The 27468-nt window shown below is 36.2% G+C and overlaps 1 protein-coding gene across 1 annotated transcript in view; it reads left to right on the forward strand.

Annotated features, from left to right (window-relative positions):
- The first annotated feature begins 6238 nt into the window (after window positions 1–6238).
- The window catches only part of EMB2785 (elongation factor family protein), a 212989-nt gene continuing 191759 nt past the window's right edge, over window positions 6239–27468 (forward strand). Inside the window, exons 1-3 of the mRNA XM_089792717.1 lie at window positions 6239–6844; window positions 18729–18803; window positions 18940–19090. Coding sequence (XP_089648843.1) covers window positions 6500–6844; window positions 18729–18803; window positions 18940–19090 — 571 coding nt within the window. The 5' untranslated portion in view covers window positions 6239–6499. The remainder of the gene's footprint in view (window positions 6845–18728; window positions 18804–18939; window positions 19091–27468) is intronic.

Consider the following 27468-nt stretch of genomic DNA (forward strand, 5'->3'; position numbering starts at 1 on the left):
ACTTGTACTCAAGTCTTTGATCCTCTAAGTTTTTGTCTTTCTAACCCCACACTTACCATGAGTATTCCTCCTACTTTTTTACCTTATTCATTGCCTTCATATCATTATGCGCCTTTCATGTATTCTAATCATATACCCACTTCTTCAAATATTCCACCTACCACTTCAAATTTCCCTCTACTTCTTATAGTAACATTGCTAACACATCTGATGTGTCCATGCATGCTACTGCATCTTCCAATCCCACCATTAGTATCCAGCTTAAAACTATCTTAGATTTACAATAGCAGGAGGCTCAATTCGCTCAATCCAAATACAACATTCCTACACGTGACATTGCTAATCCCTCTCTGTAGACATCCTTCATGTTTCTATCTTTCAACATGTTGGGATACTTTGTCTTGAGGTTTACATTGGTAAGAATGATTTGACAATTCATATTAAGACTTTCCAAAATTTAAGTAGTGATTTTGCTCATGACTATAGGCTCATGTCTAAGTTTTTCATGTGAACCTTTAGGGAAACAACTTTGCAATAGTATTATTCTTTACCCTCTTATTCTATTGTTCCTTTCAAAATCTTGTCAACATTTTCATCCAAAAATCTTAAAACAACATTGGTCCTCAAATTTCTTTAACTGATTTAATGCATTGTAAACAAAATATTAAATAAAATTTAGTAACTTTATTGGTAGATTTCACTTGTATGCTCCTATGACTTAGTATACCAGCTGCCTTACATTACCTACTTTATTGATACATTAAATAAAAATTCATTCTCCTATGACTCAATATGTGAGTTGCCTCACATGTGCATTAAAAAAACTTTTTGTTTTCGTTGATCTCTATACATAGCATTTCTAGACAGTGACTCAGAGATAAATAGAAAATACATTAACCAAAAAATATTGTCATTGATCCCATACACCAATAACATTGTTGTTACACTTTGCCTTGTCACCATCAAAGGAACCAACAAGTTGTTCTGTTGCAGGAGGAATGTTTTTTGCATCCGCCCAACTTCTCCCAAATTTATCCCTTAGTTCTTTAATATGTTCATTTTATTTCTCAATATTGACTTAAGTGAATTGATTTAGGTTCTACAATTCTTGTTGGTTCAACATATTAGTGTATGTGTCAAAATAGTGTTTTGATTGAATATTTTCTTTGTATATAATCATGACACCTTCACAAACTAGGATCAATAATATGTCTTTTGGAATATCCAAAATTGTTGAAACCCAAGACATAATAAGAAGTACATGAGTTTATAATTAAACTTAGTGAGATTCATCCTATTACTTTGAAAGATTTCATCATTTATTCTCTTCCAAAGGTAGCACAAAATTTAGCAGATAAAACCAACCAAAATTTAATCAACTTAGAATAAAAGTCCTTAAATAACCAACAAGATCCTCATTCCAAGAAGGACTAGATCTATTATTCCATACAACAGGTTGACAAAAAAGAGAGACCAAACTTTACATGCAAATTTGTATTAAACAAAAGATGTGAAAAAGTTTCATGACACTCACAAACAACACATTTCAAAGGTTCAATGCCAATAGAATAAAGGACTAAACCAACAACTAGATTCTTCAACAATAGGAGCTAGTGAAAACATGTTTTCTTTGGCTCAAGATGGGAATGCCACAATAGATTAAAAAAAGTGTCATCTAGAGCTCGACTAGCCAAGGCAACAACTCAGATTAACCTAATTCAAAATAACATAATCATCTTTTAACATGTTATATATTTTCTTTATTGAGACTTCAAACAATAGAGTGTCATTAGACCATTTAATCTACAAAAGGAATTGGTTTCTGTCATAAATATTGCCAAGAAAAAAACTACATGTAGCTTTAGTAATCAACATGTAAGTCATTTTATAGGAAGGAGGTATACTATACTTCTCACTAATCTCCTCCCATGTTCCAAAGAGTTTGTCAACTAAAATGTCTATGATAAAAGAGATCCCTTTGACATTCCATAACTTTACTAAACAACATCATGTTAAAGACATGCTTATTATTAAGGTATATTAGCCACTAGATAAATTTATATGTAACAACATAAGTGGGAGGACCACCACCAACATTCTTAGATTAGAGAAACTAGCTCACTTGAGACGACACTCTCCAAAGTATAGAGAACACATTAGAACCATATATTTCCAAATCAAACTCGCTAAAACAATATCACAAAGAGGAATATCTTTCCATTGCTCCCCCTTCTTAATGATAGATCTACAGATAATGTTTTTCATAAGGATTTTCCAAGCTACATTTCCTTGCAAGTATTTGAATATCTAGTTGGATGCTAAAGAAATTCCATGAGATTTTAGGTCTCTAAGACCTAGACCACTCAAAATCCTATGCCTACAACACTAGTCTTGGTTAAACAATGCCCTTTTTACTATCCATACCATTAGACAAAAGGAAGTCTCTGAAATCTCATTAGTCTTATTAGTTTGATACTTATGAAATAACCAAGAGGGTGAATAGTTAATAAAGTGAGATTCCAACACTTGTTGTACCACCTAAAATCTCCTAGACAATAAAAGCATACAAGTCTTCCATTTATTATGATTTTTTTTCAATCTCAGAGTAGATCCACACCGCATGTCTTTGATCAAGGGTATGATTAAAAAGGGTATTCCCAAATGCCTAATGATAGTGTTGGGTCCAACCCACATTCAACCCCTATGGTAAATCCATGAAGGGGCATCCTCCATCCAGCATAATATAGTAGACTTGTGGGAGACATAATTTGCACCTAATGCCAAGTACAATAATTGTACCCTTATCACAATATTATCAAAATTTGCATCAAATAGTTCAATAAATAAAGAAACATCATTGACAAATCATGCATTTATAAAACCTTTATTATTAAGGGGAGAAAAGCCTTTTACAGGAGGATCAAGCCCATAGCCTTTAAGAAAATATAAGAGATCATTTGCAATAATAACAAACAAAGTTAGGGCAACGTTGTCTACTAGACCTTCTGAGTGGAATGAGGTTGGATAGTTCTTTATTCACATCAAAAACTATGGAGGAGTATTTTAATAGAATGGAAACCCATTTGCATTGATATGGAGGGAACCCAAATGCCTAGAGCATATAAATAACAAATGGCCATTCCACTGTGTCATATGCTTTTTCAAAATTAAGAAGAGTCATAGATGCATTCTAACCATCCCAACTAATAGCTTCCCAAATATTAATCAAGTTGTCTAATATATGCATTCCCTCGATGAAACTAGTTTGAGTAACCCAAATAATCTTTCTCAATATGTTAGTAATCCTTCTAGCAAGGAGTTTGGCAATGAACTTGTAGGAAAGATTTAGAAAATTTATAGACCTCTAGTTTCTAACTTGTGTTTTATCACCACTTTTGGGAAGTAGCTTAACCACTCCCCTATTTATATTCTCACCAAGGGAGCCCCATTTAAAAATATCCTCAAAGAGTGCCAAGAGTTCCATATTAATCCATTGACAATTTTTCTTGTAGAACTCAATCAAAGACCATCTAATCTTGGGGACTTCCCATTGGCCACTGATTTAATGACATCTTCAATTTCCTTTAAGTCAAGGTTTTGTTCCAACATTTTTGTGTCCTCCTTGGTATAGATTTTTGGGATCAATTTAAGATACTTGATTCTTGATTATTAATACCATGTTCTTGTGAGAAAAAATCTTCATAGAAGCTATACAATGTTTTCTTGATTCCATTGTTATCATTTGTAAGGATGTTATCAAATTGGAGTTCTCCTATCAATTCTCTTTGTTTGTTTAGCTATGAAATTATTGAATTAATATTTGGTTCCTCTATTACCCTCCCAGAGCTAATTCATCCTTGCTCTAATCCTCTACCCCTATATCTCATAATCCTAATTCCTTTTTAGATCCATCTTAGTTGTAATCAAATCTCCTCCTAATTTATTATTATTCTCTTTAGCTTGGATTTTTCTAATTCATTGAGCCTTCTTTATAAATGGGCTTCTTGACTATGCATGTCTTTTACATTCTTCTTTCCTATGATTTGAGATGTATTTCTTCAAACATCCACGAGGCAATCCCATTTTTCTCTAGGAGATCTACCAAAACACTTTAATCTCTTGTAGGCATATGATATCTTTGTAGGGAAAATTATTGCACCATTTGCAAACAACATATTTTCTATTTGGCATCTCTAGGCCACACACATTCCAACTATGTATATTTAACGTCATCATTTATTTATTTGAGGGTTTTTGGTTCTTATACAACCTATTAGAGCACTCATGCATATATGAGTCTTTTGTGCTTACTTCTAGTTCTTACATAATTAGAGCTTGATTGTCATTCCCTGAATTTCATTTTCTTTTTACAATTTTTGCTAAAGACTTAAGTAAATTATTCTCTTCACTTGTCATTAATTCTCACGACAAGTTAAAAGGAATAATCTATTTATTGTTCACCTCTTCCAATTTGGGCATTGTGGGCTTAGTTAAGGAAACTTTCTACTCCAAGGATGACTATTTGAGTCTCCTAACCTTTTTAACTCTCTCATGTATGATTTCAAGTGCAATCTATTGTACATTGTTCCTAATGGGGATATCAACCTTCATATTTTCACTAGACAAAGGGGTACATTTTGGTTGACAATCAATTGAAGAAGAGGGAATATTGTTATTATTACCACTCATAAGAAACACTTTAAAATCATCTTCAAAAGGAGCATTGACAAGAGTAATAAACTTCCCCTCCATTTTCTTGTGTTCAAGATTATAATTGGAGTTCGATTCTTTTCCATTAACAATAGAACTTTCATTAGGTATACCCCAAGTGTTGTGAGGGGCTTTATCATATAATTTTCCCTCATTCCTTCTCTATTCAAATCAGGATTTCCCCCCAAATTACAACTTGGATTGAAATTGAATTCTTTTTGTATATTTTTCAATGACAAGCTTGCTCCAAGATTTCTAAGCAATGTGAGCTCCTAGGCGAAGGTTTTTCCTTCAATTTCCAAAGCAATCAACTCTAGAATATCAATTTCAAGCTCAAGAGAAATCAAGATTTGCCTATTTAGGTGGGGAAGAGTTACCCTTGAATCCTCAATTTGTAAAACTAAACCCAAGGGTTTCAACATTTGAGGGATAAATGTCCAAAACTTAGGTTAAACACCTTTGAATTTGACTCAATTAGGGTACGATCAAGTAACCACCTGCTCAAGATTTCCACTTGATGACCAAAAGAAATCCCTAAGCATGGATTAGCCAACATTTCTAAGACTTTTTTTAAAGTACTCTTTCTTTCATACCATGCAAATTTAAGAAAATAACAAAGACCTTTTGAATCATTCTCCTAAAAATTAACAACAATGCCAAGTTTTTTCCCCACAAACATTGTTAGACCAATTATCTAAGAATTGTTTTGTTGGTATAAATTTATTGTACATGCAAACAAAAGAGTCGGTAATATTCATTAAACAAGATTATTTAGACCTGATAGCTCTCACCATATCTTCATTTGGAGAAAGGGATAAAGTTTTTAAACTAGTAAGAGGGATCTTACCCTTTTCTCCCCCCTCAGGGGTCTAAAACCTTTGATGACACCTTCTTCTCCCACTTGATGTCCATTTCCTTTGTCACACAAGTATCAATTTGACCTCAAGGTAGATTTTCTAACAAACTTTCCATTGAAGCAAGTCATTACTCGACACTCGATTTTGAATTGCTCTGCTAGAGTTGACTTATAAGAGAGTTTATTTGTCTTTGCACTTAACTGAAGATTGTTGTTATGAACAACATTCTTCTTAGAATTGATACATCCTTCGCCATTATCCTTGTATGGCACACCATTAATTGTTGCCATTCAGTGAGATTGAACAACACCCATCGACAAACCAAGTCCTAAATGACACCAAATTTTCGATTGAGAGAAAAATAAAATAAAATACAAAACTAAACACAACACTATACAAAAATAAGACAACATACAAGAGAAACACATGAAATGGATGACACATAGACCTTATGAATATGGGAACACAATCCAATGAAATACACAAATCCTCTGCTAAAGAGCTCCACTTCCAAAACCAAACTCTTATTATCTTCATAAATAACAAATTTTTAAATAGTTATATTATTAAACACACATATAATAAACAATAGATTTAAACAATCATATAAATTTTTTAATGTGACCAATATAGCTAAATACAAAAATAACAAAAATTTATCCATCCCTAACAAATTTGAGTAATTAATGTGTGCGTGCCCATTGAACCTATGGTTTCAATTGCTAGTCAAAAAAAAATTCAAAGAGGTTTTATAAACCTCGCATAGATAAGCGTTACGTTTTCTCCCTCCTCTGCCTGCGATTTTTATTAGGCTCAGGGGTAAAGGAGACACATAAACCTCTGTAAAGCCCCACTAAAATACTCGCAAAATCCATCGGCAGGATATCTACAGGGTTTCAAAAAAATCCAGTCTGCAGCAGCAAATAAATTTAATGCCGGGCCCCTACTTAAAGGCCGCCTGGTGTGCGGCTCGCAGGGTTTTACCTTCTCACAGCTCAAAAACTCAAAAACACAAATATAACAGAAATTCTTTAGGATCTTTCTGGTTTAGGAACCGAGCCTTTTCAGCGACTGCACCAGAGGTTGATCATGTGGACAGCTCCGGTGCAATGGACCCTTCTAGAATCCGTAACGTTGCAGTGATTGCTCATGTTGATCACGGGAAGACAACGCTTATGGACAGATTACTGAGGCAGTGTGGTGCAGATATTCCACACGAGCGTGCAATGGATTCTATTAGCTTGGAGCGCGAGAGAGGCATTACCATTGCTTCTAAGGTCAGAAATACGCCCAATTAATCTTAATTTCGTCTTCTATGCTCATTAATCCTTCGAGATGTAGTCTTTGTAGGATTTTGACACACCACTGTAGAAGTTTGCAGGTCTGTTTGATCCTACAGGCCATACACATATTTCTTCTCTTCAGGATCCAAATTACTTCTACTAGTTATTGCTTTGGCTGTGTGGTTTTCACATTTATTTAGTCAACCTCTAAATCATAATTAACAAAAGTAAAAAACAAAAAATTAATAACTGTCATTTTTGCAACTGGAGAAAATATCCCTCAACCTAAGAGTAGCCTTTTGCAACTGATTTGGCCTTATACTCTTCAATAACTTCATTTGAACCAATCTTCTTTGCAACCAACATGTATTTGCATTTCAGGCAATGACACAAGATCCACGTATATTTTTTTCAAAGCTATCATTTATTAGTCGATAGCAATTTTGTATGATTTTTTTATCATTCATATCTAATACCTCTTCTACAGATATTGGTTCATCCATATTACTATTCAAAGCAAAAATGCATTGTTAATCTTCAAATGAATACGTTTTAGGTGGTTTTCTATGCCTTGTAAATCATCTTCAAACAAGTTGAGGTGGAGGCTCTTCCTCCTAAATAGAATATTCAAAGTTAGACGAGCTTTTCTCAACTTCTTGTATATTTAGTGGTCCCCATTCAACTTTCGCAGGTGTAAAAACAAGTTGAATTCCATCTTTCCTTTTAGTTTGTTTTGGTTGCAATGTAATTGAAGAAGGTATAATAAGCTCCCAAAGCTTGTGTCCTTTCACATCATAAATATATCGAACGAAGTACACTTCATAGCCTTGTTTTCCATCTTTGTTCACTTCTTCTTTAGCACATGTACATATGCTTTGCAACCAAACACTCTAAGATGTCTCAATGGAGGCTCGTGACCTCAGCATGCCTCCACAACTTGTAGTGGGGCACCCTAGGTATGGTAGTTTTGACCAGGTTTGATATTTTGCAAACAATTCTGACTTTGGTAAGAATTCTTTAATTCTGTTTCTTTTTTACTGTTGTTTTGAAGGTTTTATAATTTTTTTGTTTTTGTTTTTTGATGATAATTTTGCAAGGAAGGAAACTGAAAAGAACATATACTGAAAGCACATGATCTTCTAATTCTTAATGCTATAGTTACACTGCCCTGGGTGATGAAGGGACGTCGGTGTGGGGGGACAAAGGAGCCTCAATTTCAAGACGATGGGGGGATGACAGGGCGACAGAGGGAGGGGTGTGTGTATGCTGCTTTATTCTATACACGTGGTACTTAAAATGCTAGTTATGAAAAGGTGTATATAAGACATAACGATGTAAATAGTAAAGCACTATAAAATAGCAAAGGTATTATTACTAAATACATGAACATTGAACGATACAAATTTAGATTGTTGAATCAGAAAATAAAAGAGTTCTATTTAGTATTACATAATTAAATATCAAAAGTATGAGTATCTAATCATAAAGATGGGTACATTGAGTAGCATGATATCAAAACAAGTACAAACTAGATTGAGTAGCATGGATACATCCCAGATAAACAAGTATGGCACCTATATTGCTGTGTATGGAGCGGTGATCGGGAAAAAAGTGGGCAAATTAAGTAAGTCTATTTACCACACGTAGGTACAATCTTTACCTTGGGCTTTGAGAAAGCCTGTAATGAAGTCCATTGAGATACACTCCTACTTCCTACTTGGAATGGGTAAGTGCTGTAATAAACCTATGGGAAAAGTGTGCTCTTGTTTGTTCGATTGGCAAGTAGGGCACTCACACACATATTTGAGAACCTACGACCTAAACCCTTTACAAGTGAATTCATCTCATATTTTCCGGTATGTCTCAAAGTATCCAGGATGTCTGACCATAGGTGCATCATGAAAAGCACATAGTATCTGTCTCTGCATCTCTGATCTTGGCTTCCAAAAAAAATGGCCCTTTGTAATTTGTAAATGATGAGATCATGTACAATTGTATATATGTCATCCTGTACTGTTCCATCAATAAGATCGGTAGCCCATGTGTTCTTAGTGTTAATTTTGAAGGATTGTTTTCCGTAAATGTAATTACACTACCTTAATTTTTGTGTGTTCCAAATACAGATTGAATGTTATATAAATATGCATAGAAGAGACATGTCTCTATGGTAATTTATAAATTAATCATTAATTAGAAAATATTAACAATATATATAATAATATATAATAAATGTATAAGTATGAGGATCTGTCTAATTGATTAACCAATAACCATAGAAGGATTATCTCTAGGTACATTCAATCCAACTGAAGCTACAACATTAACACTCCCTCTTAGCTAGTGAGGATTGTTATAAAACACATTATGCTCTCAAGCATATAGAGAGATATCATCTTAATATGATATTCCAAGAATGACATATTCAAGGATATCAACATATATCCATCAACTTAGATGTTATCTTTTGATATCATTTGAAGGATGATTCAACAAGAAGTAGTAATCATATGATGCTCATCATACTTAATATTTTCTTGGTATGTGCACTGGTATCATGTTCATGATGCCTGCCAAAAGAATATGTTATATCCTAGAAGGATATGGATTATTTGATTTTCGACACTCGGACAATACTGAATGTAGTCTATCAAATAACAACCTTGATCTCAGGGACAACAAGGTAGTCTCCATTATGGCAAGTATCACAATCTCCGATAAACTCTAGACATCAACTTAATGTAGTCTATCGTGATACGTTAGTTATCATTATCTCGGACACATTCCAGGACAATAGTTTAATGTAGTCTATCATGATAATAGATTAAGAACTCAAGAACAACAAATGTAGTATAATGATCACTGACACATTCTAGGACAACAACTTACTGTAGTCTATCATGATACGTTCATTATCATGATCTCCAACACATTCTGAGACAACAACTTAATGTAGTCCATCATGATAACAGGTCAAGAACTCAAGAACAACAAAAGTAGTATTATGATTTCCACACATTCCAGGACAACAACTTAATTTAGTCTATCATGATATGTTTGTTATCATGATCTCCAACACATTCTGGGACAACAACTTAATGTAGTCCATCATGATAATAGGTCAAGCCATTGTTAAGATTGTTACCTTACAATAACGACCTCACAAATACATCAATGAAAGATTGTCGCCTTTAGATATAATCCATATATGCAAGATAGTAACTCTCATGATATCCACCATGAACCAAGTCAGCGGGTGGATACACCATAGCTGCTCCTAGAGGGTGGAACAAGGGCTTTCACCCCAAGCTTCTCTTTCCTAGAGAAGAATGTATTACAAGGAATTTCACCTCAAACGTCTCCCTCTCAATCTATTGACTTTTTCCAATTAACGTCGCTTTTGATGGAATGTCAGACTCCCTTTGAATCTGATATCAACCTTCAGCCCTCCTCGTACAAGGTTTTCTTTGATGAAGTGTCAGACTCCCTTTTGAATCAATACGATCAAGGCCATCAAAAGTTTGACTGAAGTCATAAGATTGAGTTCAAGTATATTTTCCTGCAAGAACATTCCCAAACACAAAGGAAAAGATCAAGGCAGATAACTCTTATAGTACATATGAAAATACAATTAAGAGAGAGAATACAATGATTAGATAAATGTAATACTTAAAGATAAGAAATACTTATCTGCACATGAATGGAACATTTACCCTCTAAATATGATTCAAGTGGGAATCGAACATTGTTTATCATTTCCCCCCCACAATGTGAAGTCACTATTATTATATTGTTGAATAATTTTGCGTCATATTCAAGTATGGCAAACTTCTTATTTATTTTGTCAATGCTAGTAGATCACTCCAAACTCTATTCATAATTTTCTGCTAATAGAATATGATTACTCTTTAAATCACTCTTGCTTTGAATGATGACATATGGTGAATCAACTATTCATTATTATTAGAGATTGCTATAAATGTAGATATCCATGTATGCAAAATAGTCACCAAGACTACCTAGATTTCCATGTGGCTACAAGAATGACTTGGATTGTTTCTTGATTAATTTAACTTTGCACGATAAAATTTGTATCTCTGAATAATCTGCAAGACAATCTCTAATAGAATACATGGACCTTCAAATAAAATAAGTGAATGTGATCTTTGTTTGTTGAGATTATACAATCTTCCTTCTTGAGAGTCCCTGTTCGCTTAAAAAATAGACATATCCTCGCCCTCTAGACTCTTATTCGATATTGTTTCAATATATATTGTGAATAATTGCACCAGTGTTTGATATGTCAGTTTCCCTAACTGATTCATCTCCACAGGATATAAACCCCTAAAATGATTCTGAATTATTGTTTTAATTTTGCTTCCTTGCCATATCATAAAGCCCTTATTTTATATTTACATATTATTCTATGTTCCATAGTCAATGCTTCTTCCTTAAAGACACCATATATTAGTTCCACCTATAAATTATGTTCATTCCTTAGGTGATTTGTAGGCCTTAGTGTTGACTCTCATTTATATATTATCCACCGTGCTTTACTCAACAGTCCAAATGGACGTGTTTAGTCACCAAAACTCCATATTCAATATGTCTGTAAAATATCACTATTGTGTCATTTTGTGCATGGGTAAAACACCTCCTCATTATAAAATCTCTTTTCTTCTGCCATATATTTCGTCCTTGCAAACTAGATTTCATCAATGTCCTCCATTTTCGTAGTTGATCCTGAAAGAATAGCCGTTGATATATTGGGAGCACAAGTCATAATGTCAATGAAACTAGCGTGACATAACTTTTTCTACTGCGTTGGGCCCTGAATGTTCCGTATATTCGGACACTACACGGCTTTAATTACTTCTATTGAAGTGAAACCTTCCAAATTAATGGTTCTTAGTTGTACACATCCACTTATGTCAAGAACTTTGAGTCCTCCCAAATTAGAGAGGTCCACCAGTGTTGTCAACTCTGAACAGTTGATAACCAAACTGCTTGGTAATCTAACAATTTCTGTTAATAGATATTGCTGGACAGCTCAATAATTTCAAGCTTAAAAAAGGCTTTCTACCCCTGTAATATGTATCCCTAAAATATGGCTGTCTCTCACAATCAGTTCTGTCAAACAACTTGAGTGATTGTGAGAACTACACGCTGGCATATATCTTGAATTATTTCCTATCTTTATGCATTTGACAATTTTGAACATCCAAAATTTTCATATTCTTTCCTGCGATTCTTTCTGGTAATGTTTCACTCCGCATTTGTAGATTCTAAACCTTTCCAGATCCACTAACTTTTCAACAGAGTTGTCAATAAAAAAGTAAATTTTCTGCATAGGAACAAAGTCAAGTCTGATAAACTGCTCAAAGCGTATAGAGAAGACAAAAACTCTCTCAACCACGGGCTTCCTATTAGTAATTCTTCCAGATTTGTTTTTCAGTTGTTCTAGACTATGAGGCAATTTCCTGAGCTCAGTGTGGAGCGTACTTAAATATTTTAAGGCAATTTATAGAGCATAGAGCAACTGTCACAATTGAGGTACTCAAGCGTGGAGATTTAACTTGGGAGAACAAGCTTCCTGCAATCTGTCAATGCTAAGTATTGAAGTTGCTCTAATTTTCAGTAAATGAATCTCGCAAAACCTTCAAATCTTCGCAGCCAGAAAGATCTACATGTCTTAGGTTTCTTGCTTTCTCAAAATTAATTGGGAGTGTTTTCGTGTGTAGAATATTCTGTAAAACTGTCTTTCCCAAATTCTGGAAATTCAGCTTTCCTAACCACTCCTGAAACCACAGTCCAATATTTATCGTAGGTTGCAATGAATTTGAATTTGAAGTCGCTGAAGGAACTAGAGATTACCTCAAATATGCATATACTCTCAGTCTCGATGATTCATGTCATTGTATATAGATGAAATTGTGTGATACTGTTATGCTTTATCATGATTCCGAGAATCATTATAATCCTTTGGAGCTATTGTAGGTATGAATGTTACCGAGCCAAAAACTTCATAAAATGTAATTACGATAAGGATGTATTATATTGTATATGTCATCGTTGCCCAAATTGACGGCTTTTCCATTCAATGAGCATGTAATGTATTATATATCTCTATTGAAACTTGAGGAGCTTATTCACAGGCTTAATCTTCAATTCCCATTGTTCGGAGTGCTTCTACGGCAGAGATATTTTATCCATTATGTCCAGATCGCTGAAATAAAAAAAATATCCTTCCTTAGTTGTCCTTCCCAGGTTTTAATATGTTCCGCCTTATGTCAAGTGCCGAATGGATTCAGATTATCGCATGCACTCCCATGAATTATTATGTTGTTTATTAGAGTTTCATTATTGATATCAATCTTCAATTTTAGTCCGTAAAAGTATTGGCCATACTCAAGGTAGAGTTGCATTATGAAATATGAGCGAGATGCAGGGATGACAAACGATGGACCTCAAAATTTTAAACGTTCCTGATACAATATTTACTCAGCAAAGTGATACTGGCTCAACAATTTATTTTGTGTTCATCGAGATTCTTCATAACATGGTATAATAGGTGGACTGGGAATATGTTATCCTCGGCAACTGTAATTACTTGAACCGTATCCAATTTTCGATCTTCCTTGTATTTTGTGGACTGAGTTTGTCTGAACTATATCATAGTATGCCAATTGGATTATGGGTTTCGAGTGTTTATGATGTGTTGATAGATATCTCCTTTTTCATCTGGAGTTATCGTTTGAATGTCTTTACATTTGCTGATGATTCTTTCAATTTATGTCATTTTTCTTACATTTACAGTTTGGCTCTATTACCATGTTAATTTTGAAGATTCGTTTTCTGCAAATGTAATAACACTGCCGCTATTTCTGTGTGTTCCAAATGCAGATTGAATGTTATATAAATATGCATAGAAGAGACATGTCTCTATGGTAATTTATAAATTAATCATCAATTAGAAAATATTAACTATATATATATATGTATGTATGTATGTATGTATGTATGTATGTAATAAATGTATATGTAGATATATGAGGGTTTGTCTAATTGATGATTAACCAATAACCATAGAAGGACTATCTCTTGGTCAATTGAATCTGACTGAAGCTACAACATTAACAATTAGCATACTTGGCGGAAATCAGACCTCGCCAATCATCTGCAATCTCACCAATGGAGCACAAGTGGGGTCTCCTTGACAATTCATCAACAATAACGTTCTTATTTCCCTTCATCTATGCAATATCAAAATCGTAACCCTAGAGCTTTTATATATATATATATATATAAAAAATAAATGTATAAGTAGATATATGAGGGTTTGTCTAATTGATGATTAACCAATAACCATAGAAGGATTATCTCTCTCTCTCTCTATATATATATATATCTAATATATGTAATAAATGTATATGTAGATATACGAGGGTTTGTCTAATTGATGATTAACCAATAATCATAGAAGGATTATCTCTTGGTCAATTCAATCTGACTGAAGCTACAACATTAAAACTTAGCATACTTGGCAGAAATCAGACCTCGCTAGTCATCTGCAATCTCACTAATGGAGCACAAGTGGGGTCCCTTCATCTATGCAATGTCAAAATGTAATGCTAGAGCTTATTGACCCTTTTTTGCTAGTGATCATTGATATCCCATTGTGTAAGGTAATGTTTTAGGTGGTAATGATAAATTTTCACTACAAATTTGCTACCCACAAGATACTGCTTGAACTTATCCGAGGCATGCATGATGACTAATATTTCCTTATCATAAATTCTGTAACTCATCTAGGGCCCCCTCAACTTTTGACACTCAAACACTATGGGGTGCTTGTTGTGCATCATCACATCAAGTACCTCTCTTGAAGCATCACATTGTAACTCAAAGGGCCTAGTATAATATGGTAATGCAAGTATTGGGCACAAGCTCTTCAACTGCTTGAACTGATCAAAACACTCTCATGCATCCTTGGTCTAAATGAAAGCCCCTTTCTTTGTCAACTCTGGAAGAGGTGCTGCCCGCTGTGAAAACCCCTTCACAAATCATTTGTAGAAACCGCATAACCCAAAATTCCCTTAAGTTGTGTGAGATTCTTGAGTGGAGGCCAATCATTAATAGCCCAAATTTTCTCTGGATCAACTTTGAGTCCCTCTGTCCCCAAGTAGATAAGCTTTGTTATCCCAAACTCGCACTTGGACTCCTTGGCATACAAGGACTCCCTCTTCATAATGTCTAACACCTTCTCCAAGTGCCTTGAAAGATCTCCCTGAGACTGGCTGAACACCAAGATATCATTGAAGAAGATCAACACAAACCATTGGAATTGATGCTGGAACACCTTTATCATACATGACTGAAATGAAGCAGGTGCATTGGTTAAGCCAAATAGCATAACCATGATCTCAAAATGCCTATAGCAACATCTAAACATAGTCTTCTCCATATCCTCCTCTCTCATTTGCATCTAATGGCAACCAAACCTCAAGTCGATCTTAGAGAAACTACATGCTCCATGCAACTCATCAATCAACTCATCTATGTGGGGTATGGGATATTTGTTCTTTATTGTCTTCTTATTCACAACGCGATAGTCTATGCACATGTGTAGAGTCCCATTCTTCTCAAATTACTCAATTGCAGATGCGAAATGGGCTCTTACTAGGTTTGGTGTGCCCCATATCAGTCTTCTCTATCTCATCCCTGAGTCGCTTGGGGTGTTTGTATGTGGTGATAATGACGAGTTTTGCACCTTCCTCTAACTCAATGATGTGCCCAAGTCCTGTGTTTGGTGTTTCACCTGGTGGAATGTCACTAAACACGTGACTGTGTTTAGTCAATATCTCATGTATTTGTGGAGGATAATCCCACTTCTGATGCTCAACTATAGAAGACTTCAAGACACACTTTACTGCCCATTCTAATGTCTCATGTTGAATGAACCTCTCCATCCTTCTCAAGGACACTATACGTATGTTGCCATTTGTCAGACCCCTCAACATGTGCTTCCTTCAGTTTACCTCAAACCTCATCTCCATTGTGCGTACATTGAGGTAAAACTCCTCAATCATATGAAGCCATGTCATCCCTAGGATGAATCCATCTCGCCCAAACTTACAACATGGTAATCATAATCATTCAACCTCAAGGGGAGGTTGAGAATCTGCTTAGTGCAAGCAAGTACAAATCCATTTGCCTCTCTCACTCTGAAACCAAGAAACTCCTGTGTTTGAATCCCACACCTAGCCACGAGTCCCTCATCAATGTTATTATGTGTGGCCCTTGTAACAAGTAAGGTGATCACTTGCTGCCTTGCTAAGAAACCTCTAATCCCGAATGATCCCTCTTTCGAAATGCTAGAAAGGCATGCTATGGGCGCCTCTTCTTCCCGCTTCTTAATCAACCCTTCTGATGCTTCTTCCTCACAGCAACTGTGTTCAGTCTGTTGGTTTGAATTTTTAGAACTTGCATGATTGCATCATCTCCTGAAAGGTATTCTATCTTGTTTGCCTTCCCCTTTGAAGTGCACTTGTGCTTATATCCCATGGTTCCTTGCATTTAAAGCACAAATTTCTACATCTCAAGTCATTCAAGGACTCATTAGGTTTCTAAAATGGTTTCTTTTGCTGCTTAAAAGTTTTATGAAAGGGTTTCTTATCCTTATTGTTTGAGAAGTGTTTGGAAGATGATTTATTCCTTGAATGAGCTTGCTCCACACTCCTAGGCTTCTTTATGACAAGTTGTAATGTGGGTTGGCCAAATGATCTTTACTCAACTACACAGAGGATCAGGAGCCCCTCTATAACACTGTCAACCTCCTCTCAAATATATGTAATGTCCCCTTTGGGGGATTTCCCTAGAACCACAAATTCCATTAAAACAAGAATTGTAAGATGGTTGGAGATATAAATTTACCAATTAAAATTCCTTTTGACAAGGTAAACCTTTATTTACGTTCCACAATGACCAAACAAGAAACAAGTATATGCAAACTAACTATATTTTTAGTGTAGAATAATCTGCCTGTATGGTTATGGATTCCGATAATAATTCTTCCGTATGGACTATCCTTCACAATTAAATAGTGCCTTTGTATGATGTAAGCGATGCCTGTTTCACCATAGGCCTTATAGCCTATGCCCATTCCACCACAGGACTCTTCCCTTCGTATGTTGTAGCATGACCCATTCCACCGTAGGACTTGCCTTTATATGATGCAGCATGGTCCATTCCAGTGCAGGACTTACCTGTCTTGCGAGGTATTGATACCATAGTTGGATCTGTGATTGTATGCAGAAAACAGTTGTTATGGGAATCAAAGTGTCATTCTAAGAAGACCATATCCAGCAATCATTGTTGGTGGATTGTGGTGGACATCATGGTTAGGGTTTCCAAATGGGAGACTTGACATAATTCAAGCTTTGCAGTCCCAATCCATCACTTTGAAGTCACAAAGGATGAAGCGTACAATGAAGGTTTTAATGAAACTTTTTTCACACCGCCCCTATTGGTCCCATTATAAACCATTCAGCTCCAATCTAATCTCAATAGAATTCATAAAGGGGATAAGTACTTCTCTAAAGTCCACACAATTGCAAAAATATGGGAACTGGTTTGTTTTTGAACTCCATAGTACTCAGCAATTAATAAACTTCAAATTAAAGAAGGAAATTAGAGTAAACAGGCTGCAGTATAATCTCTCTTGATATTATTATAACTCAAGAAAACAAACTCAACCTTTCCTAAGGTAATCCATGAATTCCATGGTCTACGGCTTCACTTGAAATAACATGTGTTTCCTGAAAAGCCCCCATGTTTTCACTTCAAATGTCGTATGTTTTGTGAAAAGCCTATGAGGAGCTTTACTAACACTTGATTTAAATTTGCCTACTTTGAGCAATCATTGTTAATGAATACGGACAACTCAAAGATTATGGATGCAAATATACAAATATTTTTAATGATCCCTTTATTTTTCATACCCAGGTCCCAAATTCCCTTCATTAGCTAATATATTGGTAACTCTACTGTCTTCTCATTAAACTTAAGTTAAAGTCATAAGGGTGATATAGCTAAACTTATTTGGATAAACAAAATATGCCCTAAATGATAGATTTCAACTTCCAAATTCGGCATCTTCCATTCATATAGAGTCCACCAAAACCTTTGGAGATCCATCTGGTTACGAATTTTGATCAACTATTCAACTTGGTAACATTGAACTTGGAAATAATTCTTCTGCTTCCATTAAGTTATTAGTGTTATCACATCTTTCCAAGAAACGGCCCAGGATGGTCCTTCCTGTTATTTGAGTTTGACACCCAGTGCTGTCTGGAGATTTTTTATTGATCATCAGAAAATTAGGGTTCAATCTCCATTTCCTGGGTGTGTCCAGTATGTCTTATGAAGATTTTATATGCCTATCTATGGTAATAGGGATTATTTAGTTTGTTACTTGGTTATAACAGTAAATTGTTCTAATCAAATTCTTCATTTAGCTATGTCTTTATGAATTACATTATCTACTACACCAGTCTTTATAGTGAACTTAAAATAATTTTGATAACATATGAGTATGATGTCAAATTTATATTATATTTGCTTCGAAAAGTGATCATTGTATGGGGTTAGATGGATTGTAATTGTTATATGGATGTAAGTTTTCTTCATTTAGCTGACCTAACTCCAGGTAATTTAAACTTGCACTCAAGCTTATATGTATGTGTATGTTCCTGGGCAGGTATAAAATAGTTGTTTTTGTTTGCTTCATTCTTCTTATTTGTTACATTATTGTTAAATTCATTTAGTATGCTTATTCTCATTAAGTTGGGACTAGAGACATTATAAAGAATTAAACATGCAGGTTACTTCACTTTCATGGAATGAAACTGAGCTAAACATGGTTGATACTCCAGGCCATGCAGATTTTGGAGGTGAGGTAGGTAATCCTCTCATGTATTGAGGTAATGTATATAAAGTTGACTTATATTTGTGTGTTGGTTGATTATATTCGTGGAATGAAGAGCAGACAATTACAACTTGTCCTCAGAATGTATTGATTATGTTGTTAACAGGTAGAGAGAGTGGTTGGCATGGTGGAGGGAGCAATTTTAGTTGTAGATGCTGGTGAAGGCCCACTTGCACAAACAAAATTTGTTGTTGCAAAAGCTTTAAAACGTGGGATTCGTCCAATTCTTCTACTAAACAAAGTGGATCGACCTTCGGGTGATCAAACATCTTCTGTATTTTCTTTTGATGTTTAATGTGAGAAAATAATAAAATGACAGTCTTTGGAGAAAAGCCAATGTAACAAACAGATTTTCATAACAAAATAAAGAAGAACTAATATCTGATTTCACATAGAAATGAAAGAGTTTTCTTCAACCAACTTTTGAAACAACATTCTTAAATCCTTTTCATGAGACATTAACTGATTTAACTACTAATGATTAACTGGGATAACCATTCAACTGAAATAATGATTAAATGAAGTAACTGAAATACGATTAACTGAAGTCACTGAAATAACGATTAACTGAGGTAACTGAAATAACGATTAACTGAGGTAACTGAAATAATGACTAACTGAGGGAACTGAAATAACGATTAACTGAAGTAACTGAAATAAGGATTTCCTATCTTCAGTTGCATATATTGAAGAAAATACATGATCAATTACAAGAAGAATATAAATGCATATTAGGAAAGGAAGGAAGAAAACATACAAGAAGTAACTGATGAGTCTTTAACTAGTTGTGCAAGCCTCGGCTTTCGATAAGAGGAGAAGCATTGACGACTTAGGCTTAACCCCCAACCTGGACCATATCCATCCCCACACAATCTTTTGAAAAGAAAGACCCTCCCTACCCCGAGATCGGGCTTGGGGTACTGCTAGTCGAGCCACCTGAGCATTTCTAGTGTTTAGAATGTCTGGACAGTTATGGACGGATATGTCCAAATAACTGACACTACCAACATCAAGTGATTTTATGAAGGCAGACATGCCCTTTAATGACCTTGGCCAAGGTTTTTGGATGAGTTCTATTAGCCGATCACCACCGTTCGCCTTGACAACCGGAGAACAATAAGTATGAACATGCATGAGCTATTAAACGATTTCCCTTTTTAAAATAATATATTATTGTTATATCATTTTTGATTTTGTTTCCATGTTATTGTAGATTCCTTTATCACCTCTTCACCTCTTCCTTGGCCATTCAACCGAGTGAGTCCTAGGTGTTTAAATCTTAGAGTAAACCAAATCAATTTGCTAATTCTCAGCTAGTGCATGATTAATTACATATTCAGTATATCTCAGCTTTTATGGCTTGAGGAAACAATCCTAAGACTTGCAAAAGTACAATTCGGGCTGACTTACAGCAATAAAAGAAAGATGTTTGGACTCAACATGACAATTTGCCTTCACTCAAAATGGGAAGATTAGTCTCTTTGATAGTACAGTGCAGACTTCTCATGGACGTACTTCCTTCTGCTATAATTTATAATGCAGAAATAAAAGAATGAAGATGTATCACTCAGAAAAGATGTGACCACCTAACTTGATCTAACGTAATACAAAAACATGAGCCTTGGCTTGATGTTTAATAGCCGGCTTCCTCACAAAAGCAATCTGTACGCAATATCAAAATGTGTCCTATTTCCGCCTTCAACAAGGGTGTAGAAACAAGAAGTAAAACTGTGGAAAGAAATGCAAGACTAAAATTGTGTGGAGGCAATATACATATCCGACTTCTCTTGGCTTCCAAGTATATGTAAAGGCATTTGATTTCTCAAGGCTTCCAAGAAGCCGTAACTCTTAAAGAAATGTTTTGCCTTCTTGGATGCCGATATAGTATCCCAAGTGTGCATTTCGGTTTCAAGTAAAGAATTGAATAAATAAAGAAAAGAATTTGATGGATATGAATCAAGGACAAATTATAATATATTTATCTAGTTGTACGTTGATGTATTTATAGGAGTGGCATCATATTATATGTTTTTATCCAAGGTTGTATCTTTCATTATGTATATCTAAATACATGCTTTATTTGGAAGATTATTTTATCTTCTTGTACATGTATTTAAATGTACGTATTAGATAGAATCTTGTATAAAAACTATATTATGGTGTCACCTTTATTTCTATATCTATGTGCATGTACATAAATATGTGTTACAATGAAATGATGGAAATGTCAACCATAAGCCATTAAAGGTATGTACTTTAATTAAGTTAAAATCATTAATGTTTTTAATGTTTATCTAATAGCTCATGCGTGTCCAAATGATTGTACCTTGCCATACAAGTCGCTAGGTCCTTACCAAGATAGTTAGAGTTCATACCTGTCGACCAGATAAGTGGACTAAGATAGTACCCCATTCTGTTGATCCCATTTAGCAATGCTTCTCCCCTCCATCTTCTCCTACAATCACCTGTGCAACATTTTTCACGATAATAACAAGTTCTATGATAAATCCATAATAATATTTAACGTAGATATTAGCAAGGAATTTAATTATTAATCATAATTTTGAAACCAAACAACCGCTAACTACTATCATCATCATATGACAAATAATGGATAACGACCATCATCATTAAACAATTAAACAAATAATGAATACAACGAATATATTTAACTACCCATTTCACATGATTATGAAAGAAAATCCATTCAATTCAACGGCTATAATAAATTAAAATTAGGTCAAAATTTGGGACGTAACAATACCCCCCTCTTAAGTTTTTCGTTGTCCCCGATGAATGTCACAACAAATACTTAAAATTAATATCTATCCAGACCATTACATCAATGAAAAGAACTAAAAAGTAAAAGTTCAGGCTCTAGCCCTGGAGAAAAGGTGAGGGTATTTTTGGAAAATTTTATAATAATCTTCCCAAGTAGCATTATCCTTTGCATACTGATCCCACTGGACCTTGCATTGAGTCACATCTTGATTCTGTAAGCGTAGCTTACACACCTCGAGTATTTTGAGTGGTTCTATTTTCACCACCCTTGGATCTCTGTAATGTTCTGTTCCAAGTACTTTCAGTTCAGAAACCAGAAGGATGAGTTGATTGTACCGTGATGACTATGGCCAATAGGAAGGGCCGTACGATCATATGGTGGTGCAAGTAAGAAGGGGTATGGAGGTATGAGATAGTGTACAGATGAAGGCTGTACGAAAGAGTAAAACTAGCTATACAGTACATTTATGATGGTCGTACGGGGTATGAAGGTGGATCCGTACGAATTATTTGCTGGCTGTACAGAGTGGGGTCGTACAGTGGTAGAACACAGAGCCGTACAATGAATTTTGCTGAGTGGTATGGAGGGGTGGGAGGATGGAGGTTGTATGAATAATGAGGGCCATACGAAAATGCCTGGATTCCACACGCTTAGGTGTTGGGACCACCACAAAGACTGCCAACTCGTTCGTAAACACAAGTAAATAAGACACAATAATGGAAACTTGAATACAGACAATTGATTCAAGAAATATTTATGCCGAAAGATGATGCTTCGATTTCCAGATCCAAGCGAGGTAATACAGGCGACGGAATAGGGTGAGGGTTGAATCCCACCGAAACTGAAAGAGCCAAATAGGGAAGATCTTTCACTTCCGAAATGGCGAACAACAGAGAATCCCAATGGGAAATCGCAGTACAAAGAAATAATCCAAATTGCATGCCTAAAGACAACCCACATGCTGTGCTTAAATACCCGTCGGGAACAACTTTCCGAGGGTGTACAAAGATAGCCGACGGCGACACAAATTATGGAAACAAAAATAAAAATGGGTCCAAGATACATTAAATCAATCAGCCCGTTACAACATTTTGATAAACAATTTATTTTATAACGGGAACATTACAATCCTCCCATCCCAAATTTTGCTTGTCTTGAAACAAATGCAATGCCGGGTGCTAGAGAATGTGCTCGCCCTCCCACGTCGTGTTGTCCAACGGTAGGTGTCGCCAGCATACCAAATATTCCTTCACAGTGCGGTTTTGTAGGATCTTTTCACGTACTTCGAGGATCTCAGCCGGTTCCAAAATGAGCTTTCCTTCTTCATTGAGTGGCGGAAGTTCAGTAGCAACTGTGACGTTCTGCCCTATTCTTCAGACAAGAAACATGGAAGACATTATGAATACGACTATCCTCCAGAAGTTCCGGCTCATAGGCAATTTCACCAATGCGGTGAGTTACATGATAGGGGCCATAGAATCAGGGTTTCAGTTTTTCTTTTCCCTTTTCCTTCAATGAGGATTGCCGATACGGTTGGAGCCTGAGATAAACCAAGTCCCCTACTTCGAAACTCCTCTCCAGTCTGTGTCTGTCGGCGTACATCTTCTATTGATTTTGTGCTTGTTGTAAGTTTTCCTTCAAGCATCTCAATATATTTTGTCCCTCTTGAAGCCAGTCCCTCGCCCTTAGTGTGCGACTGTCTCCCATAATTGTGTCGATGAAGGAAAGGGGTTCATACCCGTATAGAGCTTTGAAGGGTGCCATTCCAATGGACATGTGGTACGTGGTATTGTAGCAATATTCCCCTAGGTGTATCCATTTGGCCCATGTCTGTTGTGCCGAAACGTAGTTTCGAAGGTAACCTTCAAGCCATTTGTTCACAATCTTTGTTTGTCTGTTAGTCTGTGGGTGGTAATTAGTACTTGGTGACAATTCTGTCCTTGCCATCCGAAACAGTTCTGTCCAAAAGATATTGATGAATTACCTATCCCGATCATTGACAATGTTTCGGGGTAACCCATGCAGACGAAAGACTTCTCTAAAAAATAGCTCGACAACTTGTGCAGCCTGAAATTCTGAGGGGATGGCGAAGAAATGTGCGTACTTTGTCAACTTGTCGACCACCACAAAAATACAATCCTTTCCGTTCACCTTGGGAAGCCCCATTATGAAATCCATTGAGATACTTTCCCACTTATGTTCTGGAATTGGCAGGGGCTGCAGTAACCTGACAGGTAGGGTATGTTTGAATTTGTTCTGTTGGCAGACCGCACACTCTCTTACATAGTGCAACATGTCTCCTTTTTAATCCTTTCCATGAAAACCTCTCCCGTAGACTTCTGTACGTTTTGAGGAAGCCTAGATGTCCTGCCAAGGGTGAGTCGTGTACTTCCTTCAAGATTTTCTGCTTCAATTTAAATTCAAGCACTAGGAATATCCTTCTCTTATGGTAAATGATGTCATCTACTACTCTATACCTATCATCCTTGGTGATGCCATCCATTAGCTCACAGGCAAATGTGTTTTTGGAATATTCTACCAACAACTGTGCTTTCCAATTGGCTGAAATCTAGGTTAGTAAGTAGACAACGGGCTTTCTGGACAAAGCATCTGCAACCACATTGTTTCTTCCTTTTACATATTCAATATCAAAATCGAAGGCCTGAACTTTGCTTACCCATTTTTGCTATCTCTCGTTCAAATCCCATTGCTCCAAAAAGTATCTCAGGCTATTGTGATTCGTGCGGACGACAAACTTGGTACATTGCCGGAACTTGGTTAGCGTATGTACGGTGGCCAATATCTCCTTGTCATAGATAGAATAGAGCCGTTCTGTTTGCGTAAGCTTTCTGCTCTCATAAGCTATGGGGTGTCTATCTTTCATCAATACTGCACCAATACCTTCTTTGGACGCGTCGCACTCCAAAATGAATGGTCGAGTGAAGTTAGGTAATGCCAGTACGAGACAAGTGCTCATTGCCTTTTTCAGTTTATTGAAAGTGAGTTGTGCCTTTTCGTTCCACTGGAAAGAACCCTTCTTTGTCAGATCCGTCAAAGTTGCGCTGAGCTGAGAGAATCCTTTGATGAACCTCTGATAATAACTACATAGTTCGAAAAATCCTTGCAAATCCGTGAGTGATTTTGGGGGAGGCCAATCAAGGATAGCCTGAATCTTCTCCTGATGCACTTGAACTTCGTATTTACTGACAACATGCCCCAAGTACAATATTTCTATCATATCGAATTTACACTTGGACTGCTTGGCGAACAAAGACTGTTCCTCGATGATACTAAGGACTTCATTCAGATGCTTCAGGTGCTCCTCCTATGTCCTGCTATAAATAAGATCATCAAAAAATACCAATAAGTACTTATGCAGTTGTTTGTTGAAAATGCGATTCATGCATGATTGGAATGTAGCAGGTGTGTTTGTCAATCTGAACGGCATGACCAAAAACTCGTAATGTCTGTAGTGGCAACGGAAGGCCATCTTTTCTATGTCTTCCTCCCTCATGCAAATCTGATGGTATTCGAAACGAAGATCTATTTTCGAAAAATAGGCTGCGCCATGCAACTCATCTAACAACTCGTCTATCCTTGGAATGGGATATCTATTCTTTACTTTTTTTTGTTCAATGCACGGTAGTCCACACACATGCGCATCGTCCCATCCTTCTTTTTGACCAAAACCACAGATGACGCGAAAGGGCTGGAACTAGGTCGGATCCATCCTTTCTTTAGCAGTTCCTGAATTGTTTTTTGGGTCTCATCTTTGAATTTCTTCGGTGGTGGTATGGTGTGGTTATGACCAGCTTGGCTCCTGCTTCCAACTCGATAGTATGCTCAAACCCTCGATGAGGCGATATGCCAGGAGGAATGTCAATGAAAACTTTATCATGTTTACTCAAATATTCTGGAGCTCATCATCCTATGGAGGTGTCCAATGCCCTTTTATAGGTTCTGCTGAGATAAGACAATGCGCAGCCCACGCAACGTCATCATGCCGAAAAATTGCCTCCATTCGATGCACAAAAACTTCCTTTGGACCTTCACTTGGCATTCCACGGAGGACAACCTTCTTTCCATCGACAACAAAAGTGAAGTCCATTCTTTTGAAACTCTGAGTGTATTCATCAAGTGTCTCCATCCACTGTATGTCTAGAATAACTTCCATGTCATCCAGGTCTACTATGAAGAAATCCTCAGTTACCGTGTGATACTTAGCTGAGGAACAAGGTGCATGCAGGGCAGAAGAGTTCCTCTGACAACCTTGACCTAAAAGCTTGCGTGCGTCTCCATAGGTAGATTTCTTCGTTTTACTAAGGATGAGTTTATGAAATTTAGAGTAGCTCTGCTACCCAGCATCACCGTAACTTGTTGTCCTTGGAGGGTTCCCCGTATACGAAAAACTGTGCACCTCGGGCTACCGGCTAAAGTAATGGTTCCTCCGTGCTGTACCAAAGCTGCAATTCTTTCTGTACGGTTTAAGCTAATCATGCTAGTGTTGTCGTGAGGTTGGTTGTCTTCGACAGGCATTTTTGTTAGAGTAATTATTTGTTTACACTCGTTAATTAAATCACTTTGATTTAATTAAATAAGTTGCCTATTACTCTAGTTTTCTTAAGCTATCTCTTAGGTGCATATAATTAATATTTTATATTAATTATAATGTGCAACCTAGCTTTTTTAGGCTTTAGGTTGCCCTTTTTGGGTTTCAATCTCCTTTTATAAGGATTGATCGCTTTGTAATTAATTAATCCGTTGAATAATCTTTTCTTCATCTGAATACAATTTGCATATTTTTCAGATCAAACCCTTGCCTCTTCTTGTCATTTTCTTCTCCGTGACAAGTTTTGTACATGTAGGTATTTTTGGGCTTCGTGGATTTGATTGGCATATTTGCTCAAATCCTACATGGTATTAGAGCCAAATCTGCTGTAGCTTGTTCGGTATTTGGAGAAAAAGGGAGAACAAGGGTTTGGCGGATCAGATCTAGTGTTTTTTTGGATATTTCCTAAAAAAAAGGGGGGTCACTGATTTTCGGAGCAATTTGAGGCTAAACAGACATCACAGATTGGATTCAAAAGGCATCAAAACCCTCGTTTCCATATAAAATTTGTCCGATTTGGACAATGTTGATCCGGGAGGCAAATTTTTTTCCCTGGCAGGGCTGTACACCCTCTGCATGAAATCCGAGGCAGAAATTTAAAAAAAAAACAAAAAAAATTTAATTTTTAGTGGTTTTTAACCGTTGTAGTTATTTAACTACTAGTGGTGCTGCACAGTCACTGCTGGTGGTCCACCCAGCGGCGGCCCTCCACCCACCCTCCACCCATTTGCCGCTTTGCTGGCGGTGTGGGGGTGGTGCGGCTTTTTTGTTTTATTATTATTATTATTATTTTTTGCATTTCCAGAGGCCCTGTGAGTTTTTTTTCGTAACTTGAGCATACAGACGTATTTTTTCGATCCAAAAAATGTGCCGGAAAGTTGGTTTCGAGACGAAAACATTGGTGTAGGTGGTTTTGGGTTTTGATGTAGTTTGGTTGCCTTTTTTGGCAGTCAAAGCCGAATATTTTGTTTTGCACTCCGAGAGGCATATCTTGAGTATCCGATCTCCAATTTCGGACTTCTTTATATCGTTGGAAAGTTGTTTCCGCACTCTTTCCAGTGATGCTGGTTGTTCCAGATTCTGCTCAAAGCACATTCTATTTAGTCTTTTGTCTTTTTGCATTTTGGTGGATATCCTGGTTGTTTTAGGTCCGGGGATCAATTTTGTTGTTTCAGATGATTCGTCATGACTTGTACTATCTTTTGTATCAGTCTTATGTCTTTTCTGATCATTGTTGATATCAT

This window comes from Cupressus sempervirens, chromosome 7 (genome assembly GCF_028749045.1).
Source record: "Cupressus sempervirens isolate cs-2001-9-10 chromosome 7, ASM2874904v1, whole genome shotgun sequence".
NCBI classification, from domain to species: Eukaryota; Viridiplantae; Streptophyta; class Pinopsida; order Cupressales; family Cupressaceae; genus Cupressus; species Cupressus sempervirens.